The sequence below is a fragment of the Theropithecus gelada genome, chromosome 4 (genome assembly GCF_003255815.1).
Source record: "Theropithecus gelada isolate Dixy chromosome 4, Tgel_1.0, whole genome shotgun sequence".
Lineage (NCBI taxonomy): Eukaryota > Metazoa > Chordata > Mammalia > Primates > Cercopithecidae > Theropithecus > Theropithecus gelada.
In genome coordinates, this window is record NC_037671.1 from 34,128,116 (window position 1) to 34,153,889 (window position 25,774).

Genomic DNA, 25,774 nt, shown 5'->3' on the forward strand with positions numbered 1-25,774 from the left:
ATCCTCTACCACCTAAACCCCCAGGTGGACGGCGTCAGGAAGAACAGAGTGGCAGTAACTCTCACTTTGTAGTGGTATATTTAGGATTTGATGTGACACAGTTATTTATTGCTGAGTGAGCAAACTCCTAGTCCCCAAGTGGGGACTACAGGCTTCAGTGCTTCCCCCACACTGCCTGAACTACCAGCCCTTCTGCATTGGCCCTCCTGCCAATACTGCCTGCACTGTCCCCACTCCCTCTGGCTCCCATGATCACCAGATCCGCCCTGCAGGCTCCCTGTCACCTGTGGGGCCCTATCCAGACCCCCTAATCCACTTGCCTAGCAGTCCCTTGGTGGCTCAGATCCCGAGATCCAAGGAGGACCCTGGGTGTCCCAACCCCTCTCTTACTGCTATCCTGCTCTGGTCTCCTGCACCCCAGGAGAGTTTTGAAAGGTAGAGAGAACCCTTTGGTCTTTATTCTCCACCACCACACTTTTTTTTTTTTTTTTTTTTTTTTTTGCTTTTAAAAAGTGGAGGTGGAAAAAAAAAACTGAAGGTGGGAGAAATTTAAAAGCAAAAATAACAGCTGGTGAATCCAAGGGCAGTGCCCTCACTGTCGATAAACACAAACACCCTAAATAGCTCTGTTCTCTCCTATGTATGAAGGGGGGCCCTGCACCCTCATACTCTGGGGTTTCTTCCCAATCCCTGAGGTCCCTATGCTTACAATTTGGGTCATGCCCCACACTTTTCTCCTAAAGCCCACACTCTCTTCACCCTTTGCCCCCACACCATCCCATGGTCACAGCCCCTTTCCTGGGTCTCCCCTCTGCTCCTCACCCTCCCTCTCCAACCCCTCACTCTCCCAATCAGTGGCCTCCTCATCCCCACTGGGCTCCCGGAGGCTGACAGCCAGCACCAAGGCCTGCAGGAGACCAAAGAGGCAGGCAAAGTGCAAAGGGTGGGCAGTAAGTAGGCTCAGAACAGCATGGAGCCCATGCAGGGCAGCCAGGAAGGACAGTAGGCCATGTAGCCAGAGGCCCAGCGGTCCACGCAGGCCCAGTGTGTCCAAGGCTGCCCGCAGTGGTCGTGAGCACAGGGCCAGCAGGGCAGAAGCCAGCAGCTCCAGCAGATGCAGGGTCAGGTTGGTGGAGATCTGCAGACACTCCTCTGGTCCCCCCAGGTACCGGGAGGGAGCTCCTGGTTCCCCCCGCAGCCAGCCCAACAGCTTCTCACGCCTGCCAGGTTTCTCCACTGGGGCTCCTGGCCCAGGGACGCTCATTCCCCCTTCAGGCAACACCCCTGGTCTCCTGGTGCCACCTGAATCCACATGATCCCATCCGAGTTCGGGACTGGCCCCTCCAGCCTCCAGTCTCCCAGACTCTTGAGTGCTAGAGATAGGCTGGACCCACTTGAGGGAATCAATTCTTTTGCTCCCTAGTTGCTCAACTTGGGGCTCAGTGCTTGGTTCGGAAGCAGCCCTAGAAACCCTCAATGCCCCTGAGTCCTTGGTCTTGGGATGCCTCACATCTTCCATGGTTTCTGGGGCACTATCCCAGTCACTTCCTGAATTCTCCGAGGAGCTGTCCACCCATCGGGGTTCTGGGTCAGGTGGGTCAGGCCTCACTGGTTTCCGGCGGCCCCAAGGGCGAGGTAACCAGCCACCAAGCCGTCGCAGGAACATGGCTGGGGTGTGTAATGGGCCCCCAGATTCTGAGGCTGCTTCCTGGCACTACTCAGACTCTCAGGATCTCCTCAGAAGCCAGAGTCTTTCTGGCTCAGAACAGCTATTTGCCTGGTGATGCAGTCCTACTCTGAATTCAGAAGTGGCTCCTCCCTTCTCTGAATGGTCATGCAGCCTCAAGTGTGGCAAGTGGTTTGGTTCCTCTTCAGTTTTGGGGTAAAGGGAGGCACACCCAAATTCATTCACCATCCACACCCCCACAAACAAGATTCCAAGAGTCTCAGATCTGACAAGGCCTGGGTCACCACCAGAGAGTCCTCTCTGTGTTTCCGGATTTCCTTCCCAGCAGGCATCACCCCAAGTTGCACTCACCAAGGCCACACCCCAAGGTGCCCCAGAAACTGGGGCGGCAGTGCTCCATCCAATAAAGCAGGCAGGAAGGTGGCCCCAGGTCCTAGGTGCTCCTGGATCGTGTAGTCTTTAACTGCTGCCCCAAGGGACCTCGAGGAATAGGAATTCTCTTTGTTACTAGGCGGAATGAAAGTGTCCAACAAACTCCAGCCAGCAGCGTTCGTCCCTTGATTTAGAGGGGGATGATTTCTACAAAGTGGCCCGATTGGCCCGCGAACACGCAGCAGAGACGCGGCCTCTGCAAGGTCAGAACTAAGATGTCCTCGGAGATCCCCAGTCGCGAGGCAAAGTGCGGGCCTACTTCAGGACTCACGCGTCCGGGCGCTTTGCGCGAGGACCGCTCCCGAGCCCAGCGTCGGCGCTGGGAGCCGCGGAGCCCGGAAGCAGCTGCACCGGGACTGGAAGGACCCGCGGGGGCGGTGCCGCAGCTCTTGGGGCGGACCCTGCGAATCGACCGCCCCCGTATCCCCCGCGCTGTCCGTGCGCGCCAGACCACGGAGCGCCAAGCTGAGATTAGCAAGGGCCGGGACCTTAATTTAAGCCCAACTCCTCATTTTCCCGAGCTTCTCATGCTCCCCTGAACTGGGTCGCCCCCCTACAGCCCCCTGCCCCTGGGTTCTTCTCCACATTCCCCACCACTCCTCCATTTCGCATCCAAGCCTTCATGAAAGGCTTTCCTAGAAAGGAAAAAATGAGGAGTCTTGCGACTGGAACAGCCCTCCCCTCCCCCTCTCTGCAAATTTTAATTCCTCTTCACAACAGTGAGCTCTTCTTGTGCCTGGCATGAGCAAGACAAGGGGATGGGTGGTGGGAGGGTTGGGAAGTGTGGGAAAGAAAAGTGTACACAAATAGGTGGAATGAAAAAGCTTGACTTAAAAAAAGTTTAGATTTGGAGACCAGAGTTCTGGTCCCAGTTCATCTGAGCTTAATAATCGTGGGCCTTCCTATCACACTGGCCTCTTCCAGCAAAACCCTAACCCATTCTCATCTCTAGGGGCCTTCTTTGACTTCCCTTATTACCCTGTATTTTTGATAACATGGGCTGAGAGTGGTGGCTCATGCCTGCAATCCCAGCACTTTGGGAGGCTGGGGCCGGCAGATCACCTGAGGTCGGGAGTTCCAGACCAGCCTGGCCAACATGGAGAAACCCCGTCTCTACTAAAAATACAAAATTAGCCGGGTGTGGTGGCGCATGCCTGTAGTCCCAGCTATTTGGGAGGCTGAGGCAGGAGAATCACTTTAACTTGCCAGGCGGAGGTTGTGGTGAGCCGAGATCACGCCATTGCACTCCAGCCTAGACAAGAACGAAACTCCGTCTCAAAAAAAAAGAAAAAAAAAATTGGTAACATGGCTGTTTCCCCCTTCAGCCATGAACTTTTTTGAAGGTTGGGAATGTCTTTACCTGTATTCTTGGCACATAGTATATGGACTTATGTTTGTGAAATCAGTGAATTGGCTGTAGTCAGGGAACTCCTCTTGGGGGAAGTGAGACTTGCATGGAGCTGGGCAATTCATGGTCCAGGAGGGTTGAAAGAATAGGTGGGGCACTCCCAGGAGGGGCTGGGACCTGAAAGTGAACCCAGATTGGCAGGGAGGTGACCTTATCATTGCCACCTGGAGAGGCTGCCCCTTCTGGCTCAGGTGGGACTTGCATGTGGCTCCCAGGCTTGTTTGGCTTCCTCAAAATAGCTTCCAGAAAAGTGAATAAACCACAAAAGGTTGATTTATTTATCACTCTCGGCCCGTCTCTTACAAAGACAGAGTCCACTGACCAAAAACTGAGGATCTGCAACTGGGCAGATCCCAGGAAGGGGAAGTCAAAGGGCCCAGGTCAGAGGCCCAAGTTCAGACTTCAGCAGCAGACCGGGGTCAGACTTTACCAAAGTCAGAACTCAAGGTTCATGTAAGTCCTTAGATCCCGCTCCCAAGCCCTGTCTTTCTCCTCCCTCCTTCTCTCCTCCTTCCGGCTCAGCGTGGCCACCCGAGGGGCTCTCTCCCTCCCAGCCACAGCTCGGGTATCCCAAGCTGGGAAATGTGTTACTCGGGGCTGGGGTGCTGATCTGTAGCCTAGTCCCTCCTGGTCCCTCTTGAGGACAGTGGGGATGGGGTTGGCACGGCCCTCACCCCGGGGTCCCAGTCCCATTCCTGGCTCCCAGCCCCCCCTCAGTAGGAGTTTGAAGCCCGGGCTGGAGATGGGCACCCCAAGTGGAAGGTTGGAAGGCTGAGGACCCTGGGACAGTGACAGCAGGTGAGCAGTGGATGTGCGGTGGTTGGAATCTTGGAAGTGGGTGTCACAGGTCTCGCAGTACTGGAGGGAGGGAGTAGGAGACCTGCAGAAAAAGAAGAAAAAGCATTAACGGCAGGGGAAGGAAAAGGGGAAGAGTTGAGGCCTGAGAGAGGGCTGGCAGGGTAGGATAGGATCCTTTCAGCTTTTCTGCTAAGGAACAAATTGCCGGCTAGGCATAGTGGCTCACACCTGTAATCCCAACACTTTGGGAGGCAGAGGTGGGCAGATCGCTTTGAGCTCAAGAGTTTGAGACCAGCCTGAGCAAAATGGCAAAGCCTACTTTTTTTTTTTTTTTTTTTTTTTTTGAGATGGAGTCTTGCTCTGTCGCCCAGGCTGGCGCGCCGTGGCTGGATCTCAGCTCAGTGCAAGCTCCGCCTCCCGGGTTCACGCCATTCTCCTGCCTCAGCCTCCCGAGTAGCTGGGACTACAGGCGCCTGCCACCTCGCCCGGCTAGTTTTTTGTATTTTTTTTAGGAGAGACGGGGTTTCACTGTGTTAGCCAGGATGGTCTCGATCTCCTGACCTCGTGATCCGCCCGTCTCGGCCTCCCAAAGTGCTGGGATTACAGGCTTGAGCCACTGCGCCCGGCCTACTTTTTTTTTTTTTTGAGATGGAGTCTTGAATCTGCTGCCCAGGCTGGAGTGCAGTGACATGATCTTGGCTCACTCTAACCTCCACCTTAGCAATTATCCTGCCTCAGCCTCCCAAGCAGCCGGGATTACAGGCACATGCCACCATGTCCCAGCAAAACCTGCTTTCTACAAAAAATATGCTTGAGCCCAGGAAGTGGAAGTTGCAGTGAGCTGAAATCACGCCACTGCGCACCAGCCTGGTGACAGAGTAAAACCTTGTCTGGGGGAAAAAAAAAGGGACAAATTGACTTCCTTCCTACTTAATAATGAGGGAATCCAGGCTGGTCCAAAGGTGGTGGTGTTATCTGAAATGACTGTTCACTCAGTTACAGATCAAACTCCTTACTCTACTTTTCCCCTCCTTCTCACTACTGGTCTTAAAAACAAATTTCTTTAAACCATTGTGGGACCCAGAGCAGAAGAGCTGAAAAGAAAAAATTGTAACCAGGCCTAGCAAACTCTTGGGCAAGGGGAGGGATACTAGTGATAATGACTACAGCTAACATTCATATATTGCATACTATGCAGCATGCACTATTCTAGCATTTTACATATATTAACCCATTGAATCCTAACAACAATCCTTACTATCCCATTTCTAAGATGAGAAAACTGGAACATGTAGACATTAGGTTGTTTGCCCAAGTAAGTGAAATCAGGCTTTAAATCCAGGGAGCTCATATTCATAACCACTTGACTATACTACCTTGTCAACCTACACGTGAGGATAAGGAAAGAACTCCTCAGCACTGTGCTGGGGCCTCTTGTGTGGAGTGGCTGGGAGAGGCAGAACACAATGAGACAGGGGTCTGAGCTAAAGTTTCCCCTCACCGGTTCTCTGGGCTCCTTGTCTCTCCATGGCTCTCCCTGACCATGCGGGCCACCTCAGGAAAGCCAGCTTCTTCAGCGAGCTGAGCCGCATCCCTGCCACCCAGCTCACAGACCCCCACCCAGGCAGCCCCACGGCCCAGGAGATAGCTCACAGCTGCCCCCTGGCCCGCTCGAGCAGCGCACATCAGTGGGGTCCACCAGAAGGCATCCCGAGCATTGATATTCCCCCCAGCTCCTCCTGCCTCATGGGGCTCCAGCAGTCTCCTAAGTTCTGCCAGGTCCCCCTCCTGGGCTGCCCTCAGTATCCGGTGAGTCATCTTATCCTCAGCCTCAAGGGATCTCCCTTGTCCATATCTTCCTGATACTCCTTCTGCCACTGCTTCTGCTGCAGCTGCCCCCATTATTCTTCTTTTCTTTCTCTTTCTTTCTCTGGCAGGTTCAGTGTGAGATCTCTGGGAGTCAGGAACGCAGCTCTCATCCCCAATAAGGGCCTCATAGAAAGCTCGGGCTGCAGCTCCATCCAGGGTGGACTCTGGCTCCTCGGGCTGTGGCTGCTGCTGCCCATCCTTCCAGAGGTCGCTGGGGTCAGTGGCTGGGGTGAAGGTGATGAGGAAGGGCCGGGACATGGCTTTTGGGAGAACTGAGAAAATGATACCAGGCAAGGGAAGGATGCGACAAGCAAGCCAAGCTCCTGGTGACTCTGTAGCAACCAGAGCCTCAGGGACCTGCTGGGATGAGAAAAAGTAGTTAAAAACACTTTCCTGCCGCTAAAGTGACCCCACAACTTAAGACTCTGCAGGGTCTAAGGGAGAGAGTATATGCGTAAAAACACGAAACCCTACAATACCGACTTTGCTCCTTAGTAAAGATTAATCAAACTCCATGAGACAGTCGTCCAGAGGTCCTGCGTCCGGCCCCCACCCCCATCCTTACCAACAATAAATACCAGCCTCTTTCTGAAATCACTTTCTTACCCCGTAAAACACACATACCAGTAGGAAAAAAAAAAATCAAACCTGGCCCTTTAAGTCTTCCGTGATCCCATTTCAGTTTCCTCTTCCCAAACAAAAATAGACGGGTCACTCCCTAGAAGATCTCGGGGAGAGGCTCCTATACGTGTTGCTGTGTAGCTTCCGTACCGCAAAATGGCGCTATTCTGATCAGCAGAGTTGACACAATCAAATAGCCACACGGCACGGAGACGCATGCGTGGCGACAACAACAACAAAAACCACCACCCACATTACTTGATGGCTCAGGCGTGCGCAAAGCTCCCGGTTCAGTTTCCCGCGCTGGAACTTTTCCAATAGTAAACGAGCAAAGCTCCGCGCGCCCAGGTGGCGCGAGCGCTAGGATCTGTCGGTTGGGGTCCTACTTTTACATAACGCCCCCACAATGCCCTTCGCCTTCCTCTACGTGGCCCCCGCTCCAAGCCCATTTTCTGGAGCTAGGAATCCACTCTCTGGGTTAGGAAAGGCCCTCAGGAGGCGGAGGGAAACCTGTGGAATGCCGAGAAGCCGTGTAATGAAATAACGTCACGCCTGCCCCTCACCATTACTCTGACCAGGGTTCGAAGGTCACACTTAGAGACTAAGGGGAAATGGAGAAGTGCAAGGGGACGAGCAGAATGGCTGGCACCACCTCAGGTTAGCGCACTGGGCCGTTCTGGTTCTCACACCGCCCAGCCCAGCCCAGCCCAGCCCAGCCCACCCCACCCCACCCAAGTCCCTACGCACGGAGCCAAGCCGCACCTCTCGCCTCATGAGGCCGGAGCCCGGAGTAAAACAGAAGGCCCGTCAAGGGTCTCTGGCGGGACTGACTCGCACTAGGGGCCCAACAGGCAATAAGGACCCAGCGCATTGGCCAAGGATAGGCCAGTCCCCAGGGAAGCAGCACCGCGCCGGGACTAGAGGGCAACTGTGAGGAGAGCTGCGGGGAGGGGTCCAGCCTGGCTCCCTCCTTTCCCCGCCCTAAGTCAGCCTCTTCGCCCAGTGAGCACACAACGGTATTGCCCAGGCTCCCAGGCCCCGAACGCCATACCTGGTTTCCGCTTCCGGTGGCTTCTCGTTGCGCCCCGCCCTCAAGCGTCCTCCTCCGGGGCTTCGTGACAGCCAGGTCGTGCGCGGGTCATCCTGGGATTGGTAGTTCGCTTTCCCTCACTTAGCCGGTTTCTCTCTCTACCGGGGACTCCGCGTCCCGGCATCCACCGCGGCACCTGACCCTTGGCGCTTGCGTGTTGCCCTCTTCCCCACCCTCCCCAATTTCCACTCCCCCCACCCCACTTCGCCTGCCGCGGTCGGGTCCGCGGCCTGCGCTGTAGCGGTAGCCGCCGTTCCTTCGAAGTAGCAACTTCCCTACCCCACCCCGGTCCTGGTCCCCGTCCAGCTGGTGAGTCTGAGGTCTTCGCTGCTCCTAGTCCCTTGTCGCTGGGAGCCGCACATGGGTCTCCGCACTTTGATATGGGGGCGGGGGAGGAAGCAACCAGGTCCGGCAAGGAGGGAGAGGTGGCTTAAGGAGGGAGAGGTGGCTTGAGGAGCGGAGGGGGGGATGTGTGGAATCCGGTGAAAGGGACCTGACAGTCGCCCTCAACCCTTGAGAAAAGGAGGGGCCCGATTCTTGCTTGAGAGTGATAAACTTGGAAACCCTTGGGAAAGGCGCCGGGGTCGTGCAGAGACTTGCATTGGTAGGGAGCCTGAGTCGAGATCCCTGCCGGAGTTGACACAGAGAAGAGAGGGCCCTGGCTTTCGGGAGCTCCAGGGACGTGGGTCGGGCTGGTGGGTCAAAGTATCTGTTGGCTTCTTTCAAGTGGTGGGACCCCAAAGAATGTTTAACTTCAAAGGAAAGGGACTGAGATGTAAATTGCAGGAGTTGGAGAGGAGTGCTTCAGAGTTTGGGATCCTTTAAGAAAGGGTGGTTCTAATGTGGGAGGAGGGAGGATACCCGAGGCAGGGAAGGAGAACTTGAGCTTTACTGACACTCTTTTTTCCAGCTGACGTGAAGATGAGCAGCTCAGAGGAGGTGTCCTGGATTTCCTGGTTCTGTGGGCTCCGTGGCAATGAATTCTTCTGTGAAGTGAGTTCTCTTCGACCTCCCTACTTGCTGGCTTCACATATCTTCCCACCAGATGTTCCTTCACGTATTGCACTTCTACACTGTTCTCTTACATACTACTTGAAAACTTCCCATCAACGAAGAGTCCCCTCAATAACCCCCGACGAACCTGTGCTAAAGTGGCAAAACTGGGGCCCAAGTTCCGACTCTGCCACCCTCCAGCAGGCAATTTGTGTCTTTATCTTTTTTTTGAGACTGCGTCTCACTGTGTCGCCCAGGCTGGAGTGTAGTGGTGCGATCTCGGCTCACTGTGACCTCTGCCTCCCAGGTTCAAGCGATTCTCCTGCTCCAGCCACCCAAGTAGCTGGGATTACAAGTACCCGCCACCACGCCCGGCTAATTTTTGGATTTTTAGTAGAGACAGGGTTTCACCATGTTGGCCAGGCTGGTCTCAAACTCCAGACCTCAGGTGATCTGCCCGCCTCAGCCTCCCAAAGTGCTGGGATTACAGGCATAAGCCATTGCGCCCAGCCTGTATCTTTTATTACTAAAGTGGTACTGCTAGTACCTGTCTCAGCTGGCTGTTAGGAAAATTGAAATGCTACGTATTGAAATGTTTTGTTCAGAAACCATGCCGTTCAGCTTCCATCCTCCTCAGCCAGCTGAGAGGACAAAACTGGTTCCTAGAGATGGAGTACAGGAGTAGGGACAGAGATCTTGAAAAGAATGTCTAAGAAAAAGATTGCTGTACTTGCTTATCCTTAGAAAAGAAAAGCCAAAGCTTTATGGGAGGGAGTATAGGTGAACTAGGGAGAGACGCAAGTACTTCTGCTGAGTTGGGAGTGAGAAACAAGCGGAACAGATGCAGTTGTGTTGATGATAAGGCATCAGTTAGAGCATTTTGCCCAGGTCAAAGATGGGGATTTTGATATAGGTTCCCTCTTGGCTTCCATGTCCCGACAGGTGGATGAAGACTACATCCAGGACAAATTTAATCTTACTGGACTCAATGAGCAGGTTCCTCACTATCGACAAGCTCTAGACATGATCTTGGACCTGGAGCCTGGTGAGGCACCCTCAGGGTTATTTTGTGTGTGTGCATGCACTTTTTTCCTCTTCAAATCTATATTCACTTACTTGAATTTTGAAATTTCCTTTGGTTCTCTGATTTCTTTAACACCAAATTCATGCTTTATTTTGATCCTCCACCTGACTGTGTCTAGTTTTGTGACGTATATCACTTGTTCCCGTGTTTTCTAAATCCACAATTCAGATGTTTTCCAAAATATGTTTCCTCATGGGTCTGGTTTGCTATTTCACCTGCTTTGCACCTTCCAGTCTAGAGTTTCATCTTCTGCATTGACATTGTTGCAGTTATGTATTGAGGAGGGAGCTGGGAGGGAGAGTGGGGAGCAGAGGCTAAAGAGGTGTGAAGAGAAGACAGAGCTGTCTTGGGTTGGCGCAAGGGTCAGAAGCCCAGGTTTCTGGGTCACATGCCCAGATGTTGGATGGGGTAAGGCCCAAAAGTAGGTGCCAGGCGAACTGAATAGCCCGCAGCCCCTGGATATGGGCAGGGCACCTAGGAAAGCTGAAAAACAAGTGGTTGCATTTGGCCGGGCTGTGTTTCAGATGAAGAACTGGAAGACAACCCCAACCAGAGTGACCTGATTGAGCAGGCTGCCGAGATGCTTTATGGATTGATCCACGCCCGCTACATCCTTACCAACCGTGGCATTGCCCAGATGGTGAGGCCTTTCTGCTCCTAATTGCCTCCTTCTGAGCAGTAAGGGACACAGGTTCCTGCAGCAAGAAGTCATGTTTAAGCCCTGTTTAAGGAAACTGGCTGAGAAGAGGAGAAGAACCCCAGGCTTGGGCGTGGGAATTGAATTCTGATTGGGGGTCATCCTGAAGGGATAATTTTCAGGGAGGGAGACAGTCCTTGAACAGAGAGTTGTGATAGACTGCCTCTTCCTCAGGGAACAAACAACGAATGGCTCTGATGGTTTGTAGCCTGCCTAACTGGAAGAAAGGCAACATAGGAGTTTGAGAGCCCATCTGGGCCAGAGAAGGGGCCTCTGGACAGAGGTGGGAGGAGTGGGGGACAGAGTGATATGGGTTGAGCTGAGAAGGGAGTTGCCTCTTCTCTTCACACCTACCTGCCAACCCCTTCCATTTTATTCACCTCAGTTGGAAAAGTACCAGCAGGGAGACTTTGGTTACTGTCCTCGTGTGTACTGTGAGAACCAGCCAATGCTTCCCATCGGTGAGTGTTGAAGAAGGGAAAAGAAGGCACCTTGTGGCAGTCTTACGGGAAGGAGTTAGGGCTCAGCATGTTGGGGCCTGAGTCCTGAGGGGAGGTTAAGTAGGAACAGGGAGATACCTGGCCTGCTGAGTCTGGCTGTCTCCCAGGCCTTTCAGACATCCCAGGTGAAGCCATGGTGAAGCTCTACTGCCCCAAGTGCATGGATGTGTACACACCCAAGTCATCGAGACACCATCACACGGATGGCGCCTACTTTGGCACTGGTTTCCCTCACATGCTCTTCATGGTGCATCCCGAGTACCGGCCCAAGAGACCCGCCAACCAGTTTGTGCCCAGGTAGGGAGCAGGGAGAGTCATTAAGGGTCAAAGGAAAGGCCTAAGATCCCCCAGAGAGAGGGGAGGATGGGGCATGGCCCTTTCTTGAGGCCTGCTTCTCCCAGAATCGGCATCTCCCTGCGGAGTGATTGTGGGAAAGTTATTTGATTGTCTGTGCTTCAGTTACCTTATCATAGAATGTTCTTGAGCTGAGAAGTTGGGAACCACTAGGCTTAAGCTCTGAGCAGGTCCATGGAGGAGTTCAGGTGGGGAGGTGGGAATGCAGGTGACTGGCAGGGTCTGGATGGGGCTCATGCTACTGCCTCTCTGACCTCTGCCCTGGTCCAGGCTCTACGGTTTCAAGATTCATCCGATGGCCTACCAGCTGCAGCTCCAAGCCGCCAGCAACTTCAAGAGCCCAGTCAAGACGATTCGCTGATTCCCTACCCCACCTGTCCTGCACTTCCTTTCCTTTTTGCCACCCTTTCAGGAACCCTGTATGGTTTTTAGTTTAAATTAAAGGAGTCATTATTGTGGTGGGAATATGAAATAAAGTGGAAGAAAAGGCCATGAGCTAGTCTGCTGGTGCTTGCGGTTGGGGAAGGGAAGGTGATGGTGTGTTGGACTCCAGGGGCCCTCATGGCCCAGCCCACCCTCCCCAGATTGAAAACTAGGACAGATTTGTGCTCAGTGAATTGGGTGATGTTTTTAGTATAGAGCAGAACAGAATTCCTAGGACTGTGTGTGATGAAGTGCAAGGTCAAAAGGAAAAGACAGAAAAAGCATGTTTTAAAGATGAGAAGTATTTGGGTACCTATGACTGTCTATACTGTAAGGTGCTTAATCAGCAACTCCATCTTTTAGTTTTAAAGGAAAAGTAGCCCTACAGTCAGTATAACTAAGGGTGGAATGAGGTGGGACAAGGTCCAGAATTACTGCTCAGTGATGTGTGTGTGTGCTGCCTGCTGGTGGAGCTGGGACTGCCCATCTCAGAAGGATGGGGATGATTTCCAGGCCAGGTTGTCCCAGCACAGTGGGGACTGGCCCTGTTATATGAGGAAGACAGCACATGGTGGCAGAGATAGACACTAAGCCATGGACTTTCCAAGGGAGGGAGTAGGTCTTTGGAGGGTATGCAGGACAAAGGTAGACACTGGATAAAGAACCAGATAGTGCCCAGATATTACCCCGTCTGGGCCATTGCTCCCACACTCAGGAACCAGACGTTGTGGGTGAGGACATGCTGTCCCTCCTGCCAAGTTAATAACTTCCTTCCCAACCAGGATCTTGCCCCAAGCAGGAATATAGCTCTGCATTTACAGCAGCTCCTCAGACCTTGTCAAAACCACCCTGCAACTCAGGATTAAGGAGCGTGGTCACAGGAAGGTGGGGTTTCAGGGCATCCCTCAGGAACTGCCCGTCTCCCCAGAATTCCATAATGAAGGCCCATATACTTGTAGGTGTGCTGGTCATGGTGGGCTTCACAGTGGGAAAGGGTAAGTGGGGCCCAGGGGCAGGGAGGGAGGAAGGGGTAATTGAGTTCAGGAAGGGGGTGGAACATGGCCATGGATACTTGGGCTTCCTACTGGCCCAGGGTATTTGAGAGTGACCCAGTGCCCCATCCCTCCTTCTGCCTTCCCAGTTCCTGTTCCCGACATCCGGACCTGCCACTTCTGCCTCTTAGAAGACCCTTCTGTAGGATGCATTTCAGGTTCAGAGAAGTGTACCATCAGCAGCTCATCCCCATGCATGGTGATCACCATCTATTATGGTAAATAAGGTCCCAGGAAGGGGCTGCTGGTGGGGCAGCCAATGGCTTGATCTTCTTTCCTCTCACAGCTCAGGGCTGCTCCGGGCATGGGGTACAAGAAAGGAGGGGCTGAGTGCAATGGCTCATGCCTGTAACCCTAGCACTTCGGGAGGCTGAGGCAGGTGGATCACTTAAGCTCTAGAGTTTAAGACCAGTCTAGGCAACATAGTGAGACCCTGTCTCTACAAAAAAATAACCAGGCATGGTGGTGTGCACCTATAGTGCCAGCTACTTGGGAGGCTGAGGTGGGAGATCTCTTGAACTCAGGAGGCGGAGGTTGCAGTGAGCCAAGATTGTGCCACCACACTCCAGCCTGAGTGACAGAGCCAGACCCTGTCTCAAAAAAAAAAAAAAAAAGTCTTGGAAGGAGGGGTTTAAGGTTCTAGGGGGCCAGCAGAACTCACTTTTCTAGCCTCTTGAAGGAGTCTGGGTTAGAAGTCAGTCAGGTCTGGGTGAGGGATGGGAAAAGTCCGTAGTAGGGGTTCATGGACTATGGGAAGCTATTGGAAGGGGTTATCAGCTTTCCCCTCTCCCTCAGATGTCAAGGTTCGCTTCATCATTCGAGGCTGTGGACAATACTATTCCTACCGCTGCCAAGAAAAACGCAACACCTACTTCGTAGAGTACTGGTATCAGGCCCAGTGCTGCCAGTACGATTATTGCAACTCCTGGTCAAGCCCCCAACTCCAGAGCTTCCTGCCGGAGCCCCATGACAGGCCCCTGGCCCTGCCTCTGTCTGACTCCCAGATTCAGTGGTTCTACCAGGCCCTGAACCTCTCACTACCCGTCCCCAATTTCCATGCTGGGAAGGAGCCTGATGGCCTGGACCCCGTGGTCACACTGCCCCTGAACCTGGGCTTGTCTTTTGCTGAGCTGCGCCGCATGTACTTGTTCCTCAATAGTTCAGGACTTTTGCTTCTTCCCCAGCCTGGACTCTGACACCTCACCCTTCCTGAATTCCACTCTGTGCAAGTATCTTTCTGTAACACCCTCAGCATCCTGCACTGCCCTCTCTGAAAACACCCATATTCTTTGGTCACTGTGATTTCTTAGGCCTCCCTCTGTTGTACCACTAGCATCTATATGACTTTGGTGTAATTTTCTCTCTCGAACTTTGGTGCCGTTTTTTTGTTTGTTTGAGACGGGGTCTCGCTCTGTCACCCAGGCTGGAGTGCAGTGGCATGATCTCTGCTCACTGCAACCTCCACCTCCTGGGTTCCAGCGATTCTCCTGCCTCAACCTCCTGAGTAGCTGGGACTACAGGTGTGCACCACCACGCCCAGCTAATTTTATATATTTTTAGTGGAGATAGGGTTTGACCATGTTGGTCAGGCTGGTCTCAAACTTCTGACCTCGTAATCTGTCCGCCTTGGCCTCCCAAAGTGCTGGAATTACAGGTGTGAGCCGCCGTGCCTGGCCGAGCTCTGGTGCTGTTCTTCCCCCCAGAAAAGAATCTCTAGTGTGGATTCTGCCCAGACAGGCTGACCTGGGAAAGGCACAGTGGTTCCTCCACTCCTTCCCCGTCTGAGTGTTCCAGTATCCCCCATCCCCCTCAATCCAGCCACCTGCCTATTTAGATCCAGCTCTGTTTCCCATCTCTAAGACTGAACTAGCAGCAAGAAAGATGAGGAGGCTGGGCACGGTGGCTAACGCCTGTAATCCCAGCACTTTGGGAGGCTGAGGTGGGTGGATCACTTGAGGCCAGGATTTTGAGACCAGCCTGGCCAACATGGTAAAACCCGCTGTCTGTTAAAAATACAAAAATTAGCCAGGTGTGGTGGCACACGCCTGTAATCCCAGCTACTCAGGAGGCTGAGGCAGGAGAATCACTTGAACCCGCTAGGCAGAGGTTGCAGTGAGCCAAGATTGCGCCACTGCACTCCAGCCTGGGTGACACAGCAAGACTCTGTCTCCAAAAAAAAAAGGATGAGGAATAGAATTCTGTGCAGACGCCCTGACTTGGCAATCTTGTGTCCCTGCCTCACTGTCTCCACCAACCCCGCCTGTCCTGGTCTTGTTCTGCCTTCTGTCCTCTCTCGTCAGTCTCTGGCCTCCTCGGCCCCATTTCACCTCACTGAGTCCTGACACCCACCTCCCTAGGGGCCTGTGGGAGGAGAGGGAAGGGTTTGTTCTGCTCAGCTCCATGTCCACTGTTTCCCTCCACAATAAACTGGGACCGGGCTAAGACGGTGTCGCATTGTCCGTGGGGTCAGGCTAAGGTGTGGGCAGGTCAACACAGATTAAAGAGGGCGCGGTGGCTAATGCCTACAATACCAGCACTTCAGGAGGCTGAGGCAGGCGGATCACCTGAGGTTGGGAGTTTTGAGACCAGCCTGACCAGCATGGAGAAACCCCATCGCTACTAAAAATACAAAATTAGGCGTGATGGCGCATGCCTGTAATCCCAGCTACTTGGGAGGCTGAGGCAGAATTGCTGGAACCTGGGAGGTGGAGGTTGCGGTGAGCTGAAATCGCACCATTGCACTCCAGACTGGGCAACAAGAGTGAAACTCTTGTCTTAAAAAAAAAGGCCCGGCGCGGTGGCTTGCCTGTAATCCCAGCACTTAGGGAGGCCGATGCGGATGGATCATGAGGTCAGGAGGTCGACACCAGCCTGACCAACATGGTGAAAGCCCGTCTCTACTAAAAACAACAAAAAAACATTAGCTGGGCATAGTGGCGGGTGTCTAATTCTAGCTACTCAGGAGGCTGAGGCAGGAGAATCGCTTGAACCCAGGAGGCAGAGGCTGCAGTGAGCTGAGATCATGCCACTGTACTCCAGCCTGGGCGACAGACCAAGACTCTGTCTCAAAAAAAAAAAAAAAAAAAAAACTTTAAACCAGAAAGACTCAGGAACTTAGAGCCACATCCCAGAGTCACCTGCTGCTGGGGCCCTGGACTCTTGCCATTCCTTAGTTCTTTTCAAGGATTCTGGCATCCATGATGCCCTCTCGGGGGCCCAAGTTGAGGGGCAAAGTGTGAGAGCGCTGATGTTGGGCTGCAGTGGTTGGATCTTCATGTTAATATTTTAATTTTGAAATAGTGCAAATGTATAGAAAGCAATGATGGATACAACTCTGCTTTTTCCATACACTGGATAAACATGCTGGACATAACGCAGCTCTGAGTCAGGCTCAGTATTGAGCAGCAGGACTCCCAGATGAGTACAGCCAGGTGTCTGCCCTCCCAAGTCTTGCAGCCCAGTGCTTGGGTTATGAAACCTTTTTCTGAAAAGCAGTGCAGCTTTGTGGCTGGGAGGCCCAGTCCCAGCTCCTCTACCACTTGGGTACGTCAGTCTCTTCAGCCTCACCTTGGTCACCTGTCAGGTAGGGATAGTGCCTCAGATGATTGAGAAGGCGCATGTAAATGTGCATACATAAGTGGAAGTTAGGGCCTTTTCCCCCTCAAAAAAAAATATTTGCCCTAGAGTCAAATGCATACACAATGTTCGGCTTTTTTTCCTAAGGTTCTTGCTATGTTGCCCAAGCTGGCCTTGAACTCCTGGGCTCCAGAGATTCTTCTGCCTCAGCCTCCAGGTAGCTGGGACTACAGATGCACACCACCGTGCTCACCTGGCTGATTTACTTATTTTCAAACCTTTTTGTTAAAACATTCAGAAGCTTGCACATATCACAAGATGGATTTTTGTAAACTACACATCTGTGTAACCAGCCACAAAATCAGCGTGAAGACATTTACCTGCAGCCAAGCCTGCCTCTGTTCCCCTCCCAGGAGCTCTTCCCAGCTCTCTGGGGTAGCTGCTGTCCTGACTGGTAGTAGTTTAGATGAGTTCTGTCTGTGCTTGATGGAAATGGCATCATAAAGCATCTACTTTTACCTACAGTGTTTTGCACACGTGTTAACAAATCTTTGTGGCCTGTACTCTGACGGAAGACACCAATGATAATTAGGTCATGAAGCAGTTGGAGTACAGAGAGAGGTACAAACCCTTAATGTGCCCCCCAACCCCCACCTTGCTAGGTCCACCCTTCTCCGTGACCTCTGACGTCAGTATAAGACACAGAAAGGCCCAGGTTTATAGCAGGTCAACTTGGAAGACACCCTCAGAGGCTGAAGAACTTGGCCCAGAATTGAAGAGACCAAGACTCCAATAGGTCTAACGTCTCTTTGAGAGTGGCCTTCTCGGCTCAAGGGGGTGACTCACGCCTGTAATCCCAGCCCTTTGGGAGGCCAAGGCAGGCAGATCACTTGAAGTCAGGAGTTGGAGACCAGCCTTGCCAACATGGTGAAAACCCGTCTCTACTAATAAAATACAAAAATTAGCTGGACGTGGTGGCATGTGCTTTTAATCCCAGCTACTCGGGAGGCTGAGGCAGAAGAATCGCTTGAACCTGGGAGGCAGAGGTTGCAATGAGCCAAGATCACACCACTGCACTTCAGCCTGGGCGACAGTGAGACTCTGTCTCAAAAAAAAGAGTGGCCGGCCGGGCGCGGTGGCTCAAGCCTGTAATCCCAGCACTTTGGGAGGCCGAGACGGGCGGATCACGAGGTCAGGAGATCGAGACCATCCTGGCGAACACGGTGAAACCCCGTCTCTACTAAAAAATACAAAAAACTAGCCGGGCGCGGTGGCGGGCGCTTGTAGTCCCAGCTACTCGGGAAGGCTGAGGCAGGAGAATGGCGTAAACCCGGGAGGCGGAGCTTGCAGTGAGCTGAGATCTGGCCACTGCACTCCAGCCTGGGCTACAGAGCGAGACTCCGTCTCAAAAAAAAAAAAAAAAAAAAAAAAAAAAAAAAAAAAAAAAAAAAAAAAGAGTGGCCTTCTCGCCCACCTCCTCCTATCTTAGCCTGGTCCTTTTGCAGCCCCCCTCCCACCAACATAGCCCTCTAAACCCCTCCAGCCCCTACATAGCTCCGGTCTGACAGCACTGCTGAGGATGCCCACTAACTTTCTGGCGTTCACCATAGGAGGGCTTTCATTTCCTTTTCCCCTTTTTGTGTCTAGAACGAATCACATACCAAGGCAGGACAGGAGCAGACCTCAGCAGAGCTGGGGGCCCCTTACCTGCCCCATGGTAGGGCAGTCAGGCAGGTGCACCTCCCTCAGCCTTTACCTCCACCAGAAAAAAGAGACATACTAAACAGTTTGCACACAAATTTATTTGGGAGAAACATCCAGGGACTAAGGACAAGAGAGGAAACCTGGTGGGCGGTGGGGCTGGGGGTGCAGAGTGGGAGTAAGGGTGCTGAAGGGTGCCAACCAAGAGGAAGAGCCAAGGCTGGGGTCCACTGACTGGAGGGAGCCAAGGAGGGCTGGTATGAGGGACTAGAAGTCCTGGCCAAGCCCAGAAAGAAGTCAGGAAGGTGGCTGGAAACTGGTAGAATTTTACACCAAAGGTTGTTGCAGTCACACTAAGAAATATAGTGCCCTCTGTGTTGAGGGTCATTGCAGAAATCCAGGAAGCAGCATTGAGAGAATATCCAGAAGCCAGACACCGGAGAAGTTTGGGTATTTGAACAATCACTCATCTGCTCCTTACTTCGGCAGTCACTCACCATGACGTCAGAATTGCTGCCTGGGGAGGGACCACAGGCACCAGTGATACGGAAGTCCCCAGGAGGAGCCCCAAATCCTCTCATCCCCTCACTCATAAGTCAAAAAAAGAAAAAGAAAAGATTCCTGTGGTTAGGCATGGGTGGACATGCCCAGTGTTCACCAGCCATGGAACTCCACTGAAGTTCCCATGCAAGGCTGGAGGAAAAGAAATGGTTGGAGGGGGAGTTGGGAGTTACTGAGCCAAGTGGGGAGAACTAGCACCATAGGACCATGTGAGAAAAAGCTGGGAAATGTTTTGGAGATTGGGTGGCAGGAAGGAGGTGTTCTGTTATTTATTTTTCAGATCAAAAGTAAGAGAATAAGATGATGTCTGCTGCTGTTATATGTAACAGGGAAAAATCTTTGTGCCTGCATCCCAAGAAGTCATGTACAGGGATGTTTGCTGCTGCCCTGCTTGAGAGAAATGACCGAAATGCCCACTAATAGTGGGATGGGGAAATCAGCTGTGATATGCCCATGCTATGGAGTAGTACACCGCAGGTCAATAAAACAAAGAAGCTGTTCACAAACTGATATTGGAACATTTAATTCCCCTAACTGTTAAGTGCAGAATAATGTTTACAGTAGGATGCTACTATCTTGTTGGGGGGGAGAAAAAGAGGTGAAAAAATAGTAAACAGCATACTTGTGCAGGGTGGAATGTGCATAAAAGATTGCAGGAGGGATCATCCACAAAGTAAAAAAAAGTGGTTACGTGTGCAGGGGAGCCAGGTGGGTTAGGGTAGTAGCGGGAGACTTTGGTTTGACAGTACTTTATACTCTGATATTTGACGCATGTCTGTGCACTGGCTATGTTAAAAGAGTAATAAGAGGATTTGAATACAGGCTGCTGCATGCAGTGGTTGTTGAGAGCACCATCTCTGGAGCCATCACAAATTCTGGCTCAGCATCTGTGAGACTCAGGCAAGGTTATGACCTTTCTGCACCTCAGTTTCCTCATCTGTAAAATGCGGATAGTAGTAATACCTGCCTCAGTGGATTGCAAGTGTTTAGAATAGTGCCTAGCACATATTATGGTTATGTTTTTGCTAACTTAAGGAAGGTGGGGGGGTCGGTGGAAGAGCAGGCATCAGGAAGGAGTCAGTTTTCAGCGAGGGAGATGTCCAATGGCCAACGGGATATGAGGAGAGTAGTTTGACATAATATTCAGATTCAGAAGGAAGTGGTATGTGGCTGCTGGTTGAAGCCAGCAAAGCAGATAAAATCCTCTGAGTATATGAAGTGGGAACACAGCTAAGGACCAAACCTTGGTGAACATGAACCACTAAGGGTCAGAGAGAAAACACTCCATGAAGGAGACTGAAGAAGCAGTGGAGGATGCAGGAGAAGAGCAACGCCAGCAGTAACTGCACACAGATGGGGGAGCAGGCAGCTTGAGGACAGGCAAGGGCACGTGGAGATCTGGAGGGTCCCCATCAAAGCTGCACACCTTGAAAGGGTGGAAGCTATTCAGCTACAGATTGTGGAGAGAAAGTAGTGGAAGTGGAGACAGAGTGTGGCTCTGAAGAAAAGGAAAGAGAGGCTGGGCGTGGTGGCTCATGCCTGTAATTCCAGCACTTTGGGAAGCCGAGGTCAGTGGATCACCTGAGGTCAGGAGTTCGAGACCAGCCTGGCCAACATGGTGAATCCCTATCTCTACTAAAAATACAAAAAATTAGCTGGGCGTGGTGGCGTGCACCTTTAATCCCAGCTGCTTGAGAGACTGAGGCACAAGAACTGCTTGAACTGGGGAGGTGGACATTGTAGTGAGCCAAGATTGCGACACTGCACTCCAGCCTGGGTGACAGAGCAGCAAAAATAATAATAATAAGAATAATAAGGCCGGGCGCGGTGGCTCAAGCCTGTAATCCCAGCACTTTGGGAGGCCGAGGCGGGTGGATCACAAGGTCAGGAGATCGAGACCATCCTGGCTAACATGGTGAAACCCCGTCTCTACTAAAAATACAAAAAACTAGCCGGGCGAGGTGGCGGGCGCCTGTAGTCCCAGCTACTCCGGAGGCTGAGGCGGGAGAATGGCGTGAACCCGGGGGGCGGAGCTTGCAGTGAGCTGAGATCCGGCCACTGCACTCCAGCCTGGGAGACACAGTGAGACTCCGTCTCAAAAAAAAAAAAAAAAAAAAAAAAAAAATAAGAATAATAAGAATAAGAATAAGACAGGATTAGAGCAGTGTCTTATGGGATTATGGGAAGAAGACTTGGGGTGCAGCTTAGGAGGCCGAGAGAGTTTCGGTTTGGGAGAGTGCTGGGCCCACGACAGGAGAAGGTCACTTACCGTTCTTTATGTGGAGAGTCATGCAGCTGCTGCCAGCCGGGGTGAGGCAGGTGTCAGATCCCAGAAGGCACCCTAACTCCTTGGTCTCCAAGAGGCATCGGTAGCAGCGCAGGTATTTGGGGACTGGAAGTGGTTGAGGGCGTTCCCAATTGACAGGAACAAACTTACCTAGAACACAGAGAAGTGCTGACCCCACTCACACCCCATTCTCCCTCACACCCCACCACTGTCTGATTGCAGGCCACTCAACCCCACTGCTCCCTCCCTTCCTATCTCAGAAAACCATCAAAGCCCCAATTCTCTGCTTCCTTCCCCAACTGCATACACATACATCCCCCTTTTCCTCTGGTCCTAAGGCCAGGCCACACGTTAACAAGTCCCCGAACCCAGCAGAGCATTTGGTGTGAGGCAGAGGAAAGTGCTAAACGAACACTTTGAATCCTGTGTCTCTGTGGCTGGTGCTTTGCAGCCAAGTGGGGAGCCCAGCAGGCTGGACTCAGTCTTGTTCTATCCTGTGGATTCTAGTTCTGTCATCCAGCACACTCCCTAAACCTCCCTATTCCATGTTGCCCTCAGATCTGGAGAAGATTCCTTCAGTATCTCTATTCAGGTCACTGCTGTGAAGTGAGACAGCCCTGGGGTGGTCACTAGAAATCTTCAGAGGCTGGGTGTGGTGGCTCATGCCTGTAACCCCAGCACTTTGGGAGGCTGAGGTGGGCAGATACCTGAGGTCAGGAGTTCAAGACCAGCCTGGCCAACATGGCGAAACCCTGTCTCTACTAAAAATACAAAAATAAGCTGGGCATGGTGGTTCATGCCTGTAATCTCAGTTACTCGGGAGGCTGAGGCATGAGAATCGCTTGAACCCGGGAGGCGGAGGTTGCAGTGAGCCGAGATCTCACCACTGTACTCCAGCCTGGGAGACAGAGCAAGACTCCATCTCAATAAATAAATAAATAAATAAATCTTCAGATTGCGTATCAGTCCATGAGCAGGCATTCCCCACCAAACCCATCCATTCCATCTCTCCTCCTGCATGGGTTTACCTGAGCATCCTGGACAAATGTACCCAGACGCTTGGTGTCTGTGGGTTTCTCCATCCAGCAGGCCAGGAGACCCTTCTGAACCCTTGGAACCACTTACCAAACACCAAGCTCATCATGACCAGCACTATTAAGAGGACGGTGTACAGGGCTTGGAGGCTGCTGTGGAAGCACATGGGACCCGGATTCTGGCTCCCTGCAGGGCCTGCCATAAAACGCATGACTGCCTGCTGGCCTCCAGTTTGGGCTTATATTGGTGGAAGAGAGGTTGGCCAAGAGGAAGGAGAGAGGCAACACCAACTCAGGGTGGAAATCAGTGCCAGACCAGCCAGAGGGGCAGAATGTTCTCACCCACAGCCACTCTGGGGCATAACATCCTGCTTGAGGGCAGGGGTCCAGCAATAGGGGAATGAGAAAGGGAACTTTATTTCCTATTAATTGGACAGATGTTTATTGAATCACTGCATCAGGTCTTGGGGATACAACCGTGCACAAAGTCTCCACCCTCACAGGGCACAGTCCAGTAGGGGAGACAAGTCAATCATCAATGATGTGGGGAGGGCAGAGTGCTGCCAGGAGCACCTCGACAGTTAAACCACTGACCTGAGGGATTTCGGCAGAGGAGTAACCTGATCCGATTTCTGTTTGTAAAAGATTGTCATGGCTGCACATTGCATTTGGGTCAAGAGTGGAGGCCGCCGGGAAGTAGCACGCTATTCCCAAGTCCGGTCACAAGATGGCGGACTGGTCCAGCAGAAGATGGGCAGGGACGAGGAGGCGGGGCTACTGAACCTGAGATACATTTAGAAGACTGGACAGATTTGCTGTTGGACTGAACGAGGGATGAGGGAACTGGGGTAGGCTTGCACAAAGAAGTGGTACCATTTTCCAAGATAGGAAACGTGGTCCGTCTCAAAAAAAAAAGAAAAAAAGCAAACAAAAAAACACACCAGAAAATAGGGGGTGCCCAGTCCCACTTCTCATACCCTGGGGACACCTGTCAGACATCCCAAAACGAGGACACCTGGATCCCAAGCGATACGTACTCAGCTCAGTGTCCCCTTGGGGTTCCGGGAACCCAGCGCCTTCCCCCACCTCATCCTTTTTCCTGCCCCGCCTAAGTTCAGCTGCGGCTCAGTGGGCCTGATCTCCGGCGCCCACAGAATCTGGCGCTGCGCGTTCGCTCTCCGCGCCTGACAGCACCTCAGAGCTCCGGTAGGACGCGGGGGTGGCCCCCTGCTCAAGCTCTGTTCCCAGGGGAAGAAACCTGGGAAGTGCGAACCGCAGGTCGGGACCCAAACGTCTGGCCCGAGCGGACATCCAGAGCCTGACGCGGCTCCCCAGAAAGGCGGCGCCGTAGCGCCACCCCACCTCCCAGGCGAATTCTGGAGATCGCGGCACGAGGCGTCTCACCCGTTTTCTCCACTGGGGACCCGCTGGGCTTCCCAACCTCGCCTGTTCGGTCCCCACCCCGCCAGCTCAGTCTTGACTCAGAAACTCCGTGTTTTTACTTTTAGGATCGTTTGGCTGTGGGTTAGGGGCGGAGAGCGTCCTCAGCGTCCGGGAACGACACCACCTGCTCCAATTTCCCGTCTGGAGGTTCTGGTCGGTCGAGGCTCCGAACTCGGGTTCCCTGCTACCTCCCAGACTATCCAAGAACTATCCAGTCTCAGGATGATAACAGGGAAGATGGGAAGAAACAGACGGGAGAGGCCCTCCCAAAAAGACTGAGGGAAGAAAGAAATATGAGAGGCAACAGGCACGCCACTGAGCACTCCCCAAGAGCCTTGGAATGAATAAATTTAAAAACTATATTACAGCCGGACTGCGGTGGCTCACGCCTATAATCCCAGCACTTTAGGAGGCCGAGGTGGGTGGATCACCTGAGGTCAGGATTTCGCGACCAGCCTGGCTAACATGGTGAAACCCCGTTTCTACTACAAATACAAAAAATTAGCCGGGCGTGGTGGCGCGCACCGGCAGGAGAATCGCTTGAACACGGGAGGCGGAGGTTGCAGTGAGCCGAGATCGCGTCATTGCACTCCAACTTGGGCAACAAGAATGAAACTCCGTCTCAAAAAAACAAAAATAACAACAACAACAAACTGTATTAGGCTGGGCGCAGTGGCTTACACTGGGCCCAGTGGCCCACAACTGTAACCCCATTACCTTGGGAGGCCAAGGAGGGAGGATCTCTTGAGCCCAAAAGTTGGAGACCAGTCTGGGCAACATAGCGAGAACCCATCCCTACAAGAAAAAGTAGAAAACAATTAGCAGGGCGTGGCGGCGTGTGCCTTTAGTCCCAGCTACTCGGGAGGCTGAGGTGGGAGGATCGCTTGAACCCAGGAGGTTGAGGCTGCAGTGATCGCGCCACTGCTGTCTCAAATAACAACAATGATAATACTTTAAAAATAAAATAAATTGGCCTGGCCCGGTGGCTCATGCCTGTAATCCCAGCACTTTGGGAGGCCGAGGTAGGGGGATCATTCGAGGTCAGGAGTTTGCAACCAGCCTGAGCAACATGGTGAAACCCCGTCTCTACCAAAAATACAAAAACATTAGCCAGGTGTGGTGGCACCCTCCTGTAATCCCAGCTACTCGGGAGACTGAGGCAGGAGAATCGCTTGAACCTGGGAGGCGGAGGTTGCAGTGAGCCGAGATCACATCACTGCACTCTAGCCTGGGCGACAGAGTGAGACTCCGTCCTAAACAAATAAAATAAAATAAAATAAAATAAATTGTATTAGAGAAAAGCCAGAGTAGTGGAGAACCGGGGAGGAACGCCGGGCACCTACATAAATGTCTTGAATGAATGAGTGCACAGAGCGATAGACAAAAAGAATCAGAGGGCCGGGCGCAGTGGCTCACGCCTGCAATCCTAGCACTTTGGGAGGCCAAGGTGGGCGGATCACAAGGTCAAGAGATCCTGCCGGGCGCAGTGGCTCATGCCTGTAATCCCAGCACTTTCGGAGGCTGAGGCGGGTGGATCGCCTGAGGTCAGGAGTTCAAGACCAGCCTGGCCCAACATGGTGAAACCCCGTCTCTACTAGAAATACAAAAAATTAGCCGGGCATGGTGGCATGCGTCTGTAATCCCAGCTACTCAGGAGGCTGAGGCAGGAGAATTGCTTGAACCCGGGAGGTGGAGGGTGCAGTGAGCTGAGATTGTACCATTGCACTCCAGCCTGGGCAACAAGAGAGAAACTCCATCTCAAAAAAAAAAAAAAAAAGAGAGAGAGAGAGATCGAGACCATCCTAGAAAATATGGTGAAACCCCGTCTCTACTAAACATATAAAAATTAGCCGGGGCCGGGCGCGGTGGCTCAAGCCTGTAATCCCAGCACTTTGGGAGGCCGAGACGGGCGGATCACAAGGTCAGGAGATCGAGACCATCCTGGCTAATACGGTGAAACCCCGTCTCTACTAAAAAATACAAAAAACTAGCCGGGCGAGGTGGCAGGCGCCTGTGGTCCCAGCTACTCGGGAGGCTGAGGCAGGAGAATGGCGTGAACCCGGGAGGCGGAGCTTGCAGTGAGCTGAGATCCGGCCACTGCACTCCAGCCTGGGCTACAGAGCGAGACTCCGTCTCAAAAAAAAAAAAAAAAAAAAAAAAAAAA

General features: G+C 52.6%; 5 protein-coding genes across 12 annotated transcripts; 2 read left to right on the forward strand and 3 right to left on the reverse strand.

Moving 5' to 3' along the window:
* Positions 1-55: 55 nt before the first annotated feature.
* On the reverse strand, positions 56-2,465 carry C4H6orf47 (chromosome 4 C6orf47 homolog). The gene has a single exon (XM_025381854.1). It carries the CDS (start codon positions 1,664-1,666, stop codon positions 785-787), a length of 882 nt encoding a protein of 293 aa, XP_025237639.1. The 5' UTR covers positions 1,667-2,465; the 3' UTR covers positions 56-784.
* Positions 2,466-3,777: 1,312 nt separating this feature from the next.
* On the reverse strand, positions 3,778-8,288 carry GPANK1 (G-patch domain and ankyrin repeats 1). 6 transcript variants are annotated; one of them, XM_025381851.1, is made up of 4 exons: positions 7,867-8,288; positions 6,819-6,982; positions 5,827-6,551; positions 3,778-4,407 (listed from the first exon to the last, which is right to left on the reverse strand). In XM_025381851.1, exons 3-4 carry the CDS (start codon positions 6,450-6,452, stop codon positions 3,963-3,965), a joined length of 1,071 nt encoding a protein of 356 aa, XP_025237636.1. In that variant the 5' UTR covers positions 6,453-6,551; positions 6,819-6,982; positions 7,867-8,288; the 3' UTR covers positions 3,778-3,962. The 6 variants fall into 6 exon arrangements, with proteins under 6 accessions (XP_025237636.1, XP_025237633.1, XP_025237632.1 ...); XM_025381848.1 differs by having other exon boundaries at positions 7,578-7,868; XM_025381847.1 differs by having other exon boundaries at positions 5,827-6,554; positions 7,578-7,868.
* CSNK2B (casein kinase 2 beta) lies at positions 7,194-12,028 on the forward strand. 3 transcript variants are annotated; one of them, XM_025381855.1, is made up of 7 exons: positions 7,194-7,472; positions 8,816-8,898; positions 9,841-9,943; positions 10,507-10,622; positions 11,065-11,140; positions 11,287-11,476; positions 11,804-12,028. In XM_025381855.1, the coding sequence occupies exons 1-7, from the start codon at positions 7,427-7,429 to the stop codon at positions 11,892-11,894; spliced, it is 705 nt and encodes a 234-aa protein (XP_025237640.1). In that variant the 5' UTR covers positions 7,194-7,426; the 3' UTR covers positions 11,895-12,028. The 3 variants fall into 3 exon arrangements, with proteins under 3 accessions (XP_025237640.1, XP_025237641.1, XP_025237642.1); XM_025381856.1 differs by lacking the exon at positions 7,194-7,472 and adding an exon at positions 7,886-8,214; XM_025381857.1 differs by lacking the exon at positions 7,194-7,472 and adding an exon at positions 7,886-8,214 and having other exon boundaries at positions 11,296-11,476.
* A 50-nt stretch (positions 12,029-12,078) lies between these two features.
* Positions 12,079-15,450, forward strand: LY6G5B (lymphocyte antigen 6 family member G5B). The gene is made up of 4 exons (XM_025381858.1): positions 12,079-12,951; positions 13,098-13,226; positions 13,804-14,417; positions 15,138-15,450. Exons 1-3 carry the CDS (start codon positions 12,894-12,896, stop codon positions 14,202-14,204), a joined length of 588 nt encoding a protein of 195 aa, XP_025237643.1. The 5' UTR covers positions 12,079-12,893; the 3' UTR covers positions 14,205-14,417; positions 15,138-15,450.
* A 2,916-nt stretch (positions 15,451-18,366) lies between these two features.
* LY6G5C (lymphocyte antigen 6 family member G5C) lies at positions 18,367-22,379 on the reverse strand. The gene is made up of 3 exons (XM_025383553.1): positions 22,259-22,379; positions 21,116-21,283; positions 18,367-18,802 (listed from the first exon to the last, which is right to left on the reverse strand). The coding sequence occupies exons 1-3, from the start codon at positions 22,377-22,379 to the stop codon at positions 18,639-18,641; spliced, it is 453 nt and encodes a 150-aa protein (XP_025239338.1). The 3' UTR covers positions 18,367-18,638.
* Positions 22,380-25,774: the final 3,395 nt, after the last annotated feature.

Bases quoted from the DNA above. Each gene is read 5' to 3' on its own strand.
- C4H6orf47 (XM_025381854.1), bottom strand. From the start codon at position 1,666: ATGTTCCTGCGACGGCTTGGTGGCTGGTTACCTCGCCCTTGGGGCCGC.
- GPANK1 (XM_025381851.1), bottom strand. From the start codon at position 6,452: ATGTCCCGGCCCTTCCTCATCACCTTCACCCCAGCCACTGACCCCAGC. The intron at 4,408-5,826 runs GTGAGGGGAAAC...CTTTTTCTGCAG, and splicing joins ACAAGGAGCCCAGAGAACCG to GTCTCCTACTCCCTCCCTCC.
- CSNK2B (XM_025381855.1), top strand. From the start codon at position 7,427: ATGGAGAAGTGCAAGGGGACGAGCAGAATGGCTGGCACCACCTCAG. The intron at 7,473-8,815 runs GTTAGCGCACTG...TCTTTTTTCCAG, and splicing joins AATGGCTGGCACCACCTCAG to CTGACGTGAAGATGAGCAGC. The intron at 8,899-9,840 runs GTGAGTTCTCTT...ATGTCCCGACAG, and splicing joins GCAATGAATTCTTCTGTGAA to GTGGATGAAGACTACATCCA.
- LY6G5B (XM_025381858.1), top strand. From the start codon at position 12,894: ATGAAGGCCCATATACTTGTAGGTGTGCTGGTCATGGTGGGCTTCACA. The intron at 12,952-13,097 runs GTAAGTGGGGCC...CTGCCTTCCCAG, and splicing joins GGGCTTCACAGTGGGAAAGG to TTCCTGTTCCCGACATCCGG. The intron at 13,227-13,803 runs GTAAATAAGGTC...CCTCTCCCTCAG, and splicing joins GGTGATCACCATCTATTATG to ATGTCAAGGTTCGCTTCATC.
- LY6G5C (XM_025383553.1), bottom strand. From the start codon at position 22,379: ATGCGTTTTATGGCAGGCCCTGCAGGGAGCCAGAATCCGGGTCCCATG. The intron at 21,284-22,258 runs GTAAGTGGTTCC...TCTGTGTTCTAG, and splicing joins CATGATGAGCTTGGTGTTTG to GTAAGTTTGTTCCTGTCAAT. The intron at 18,803-21,115 runs GTAAGTGACCTT...GTCCCTCCCCAG, and splicing joins GACTCTCCACATAAAGAACG to GCAGCAATTCTGACGTCATG.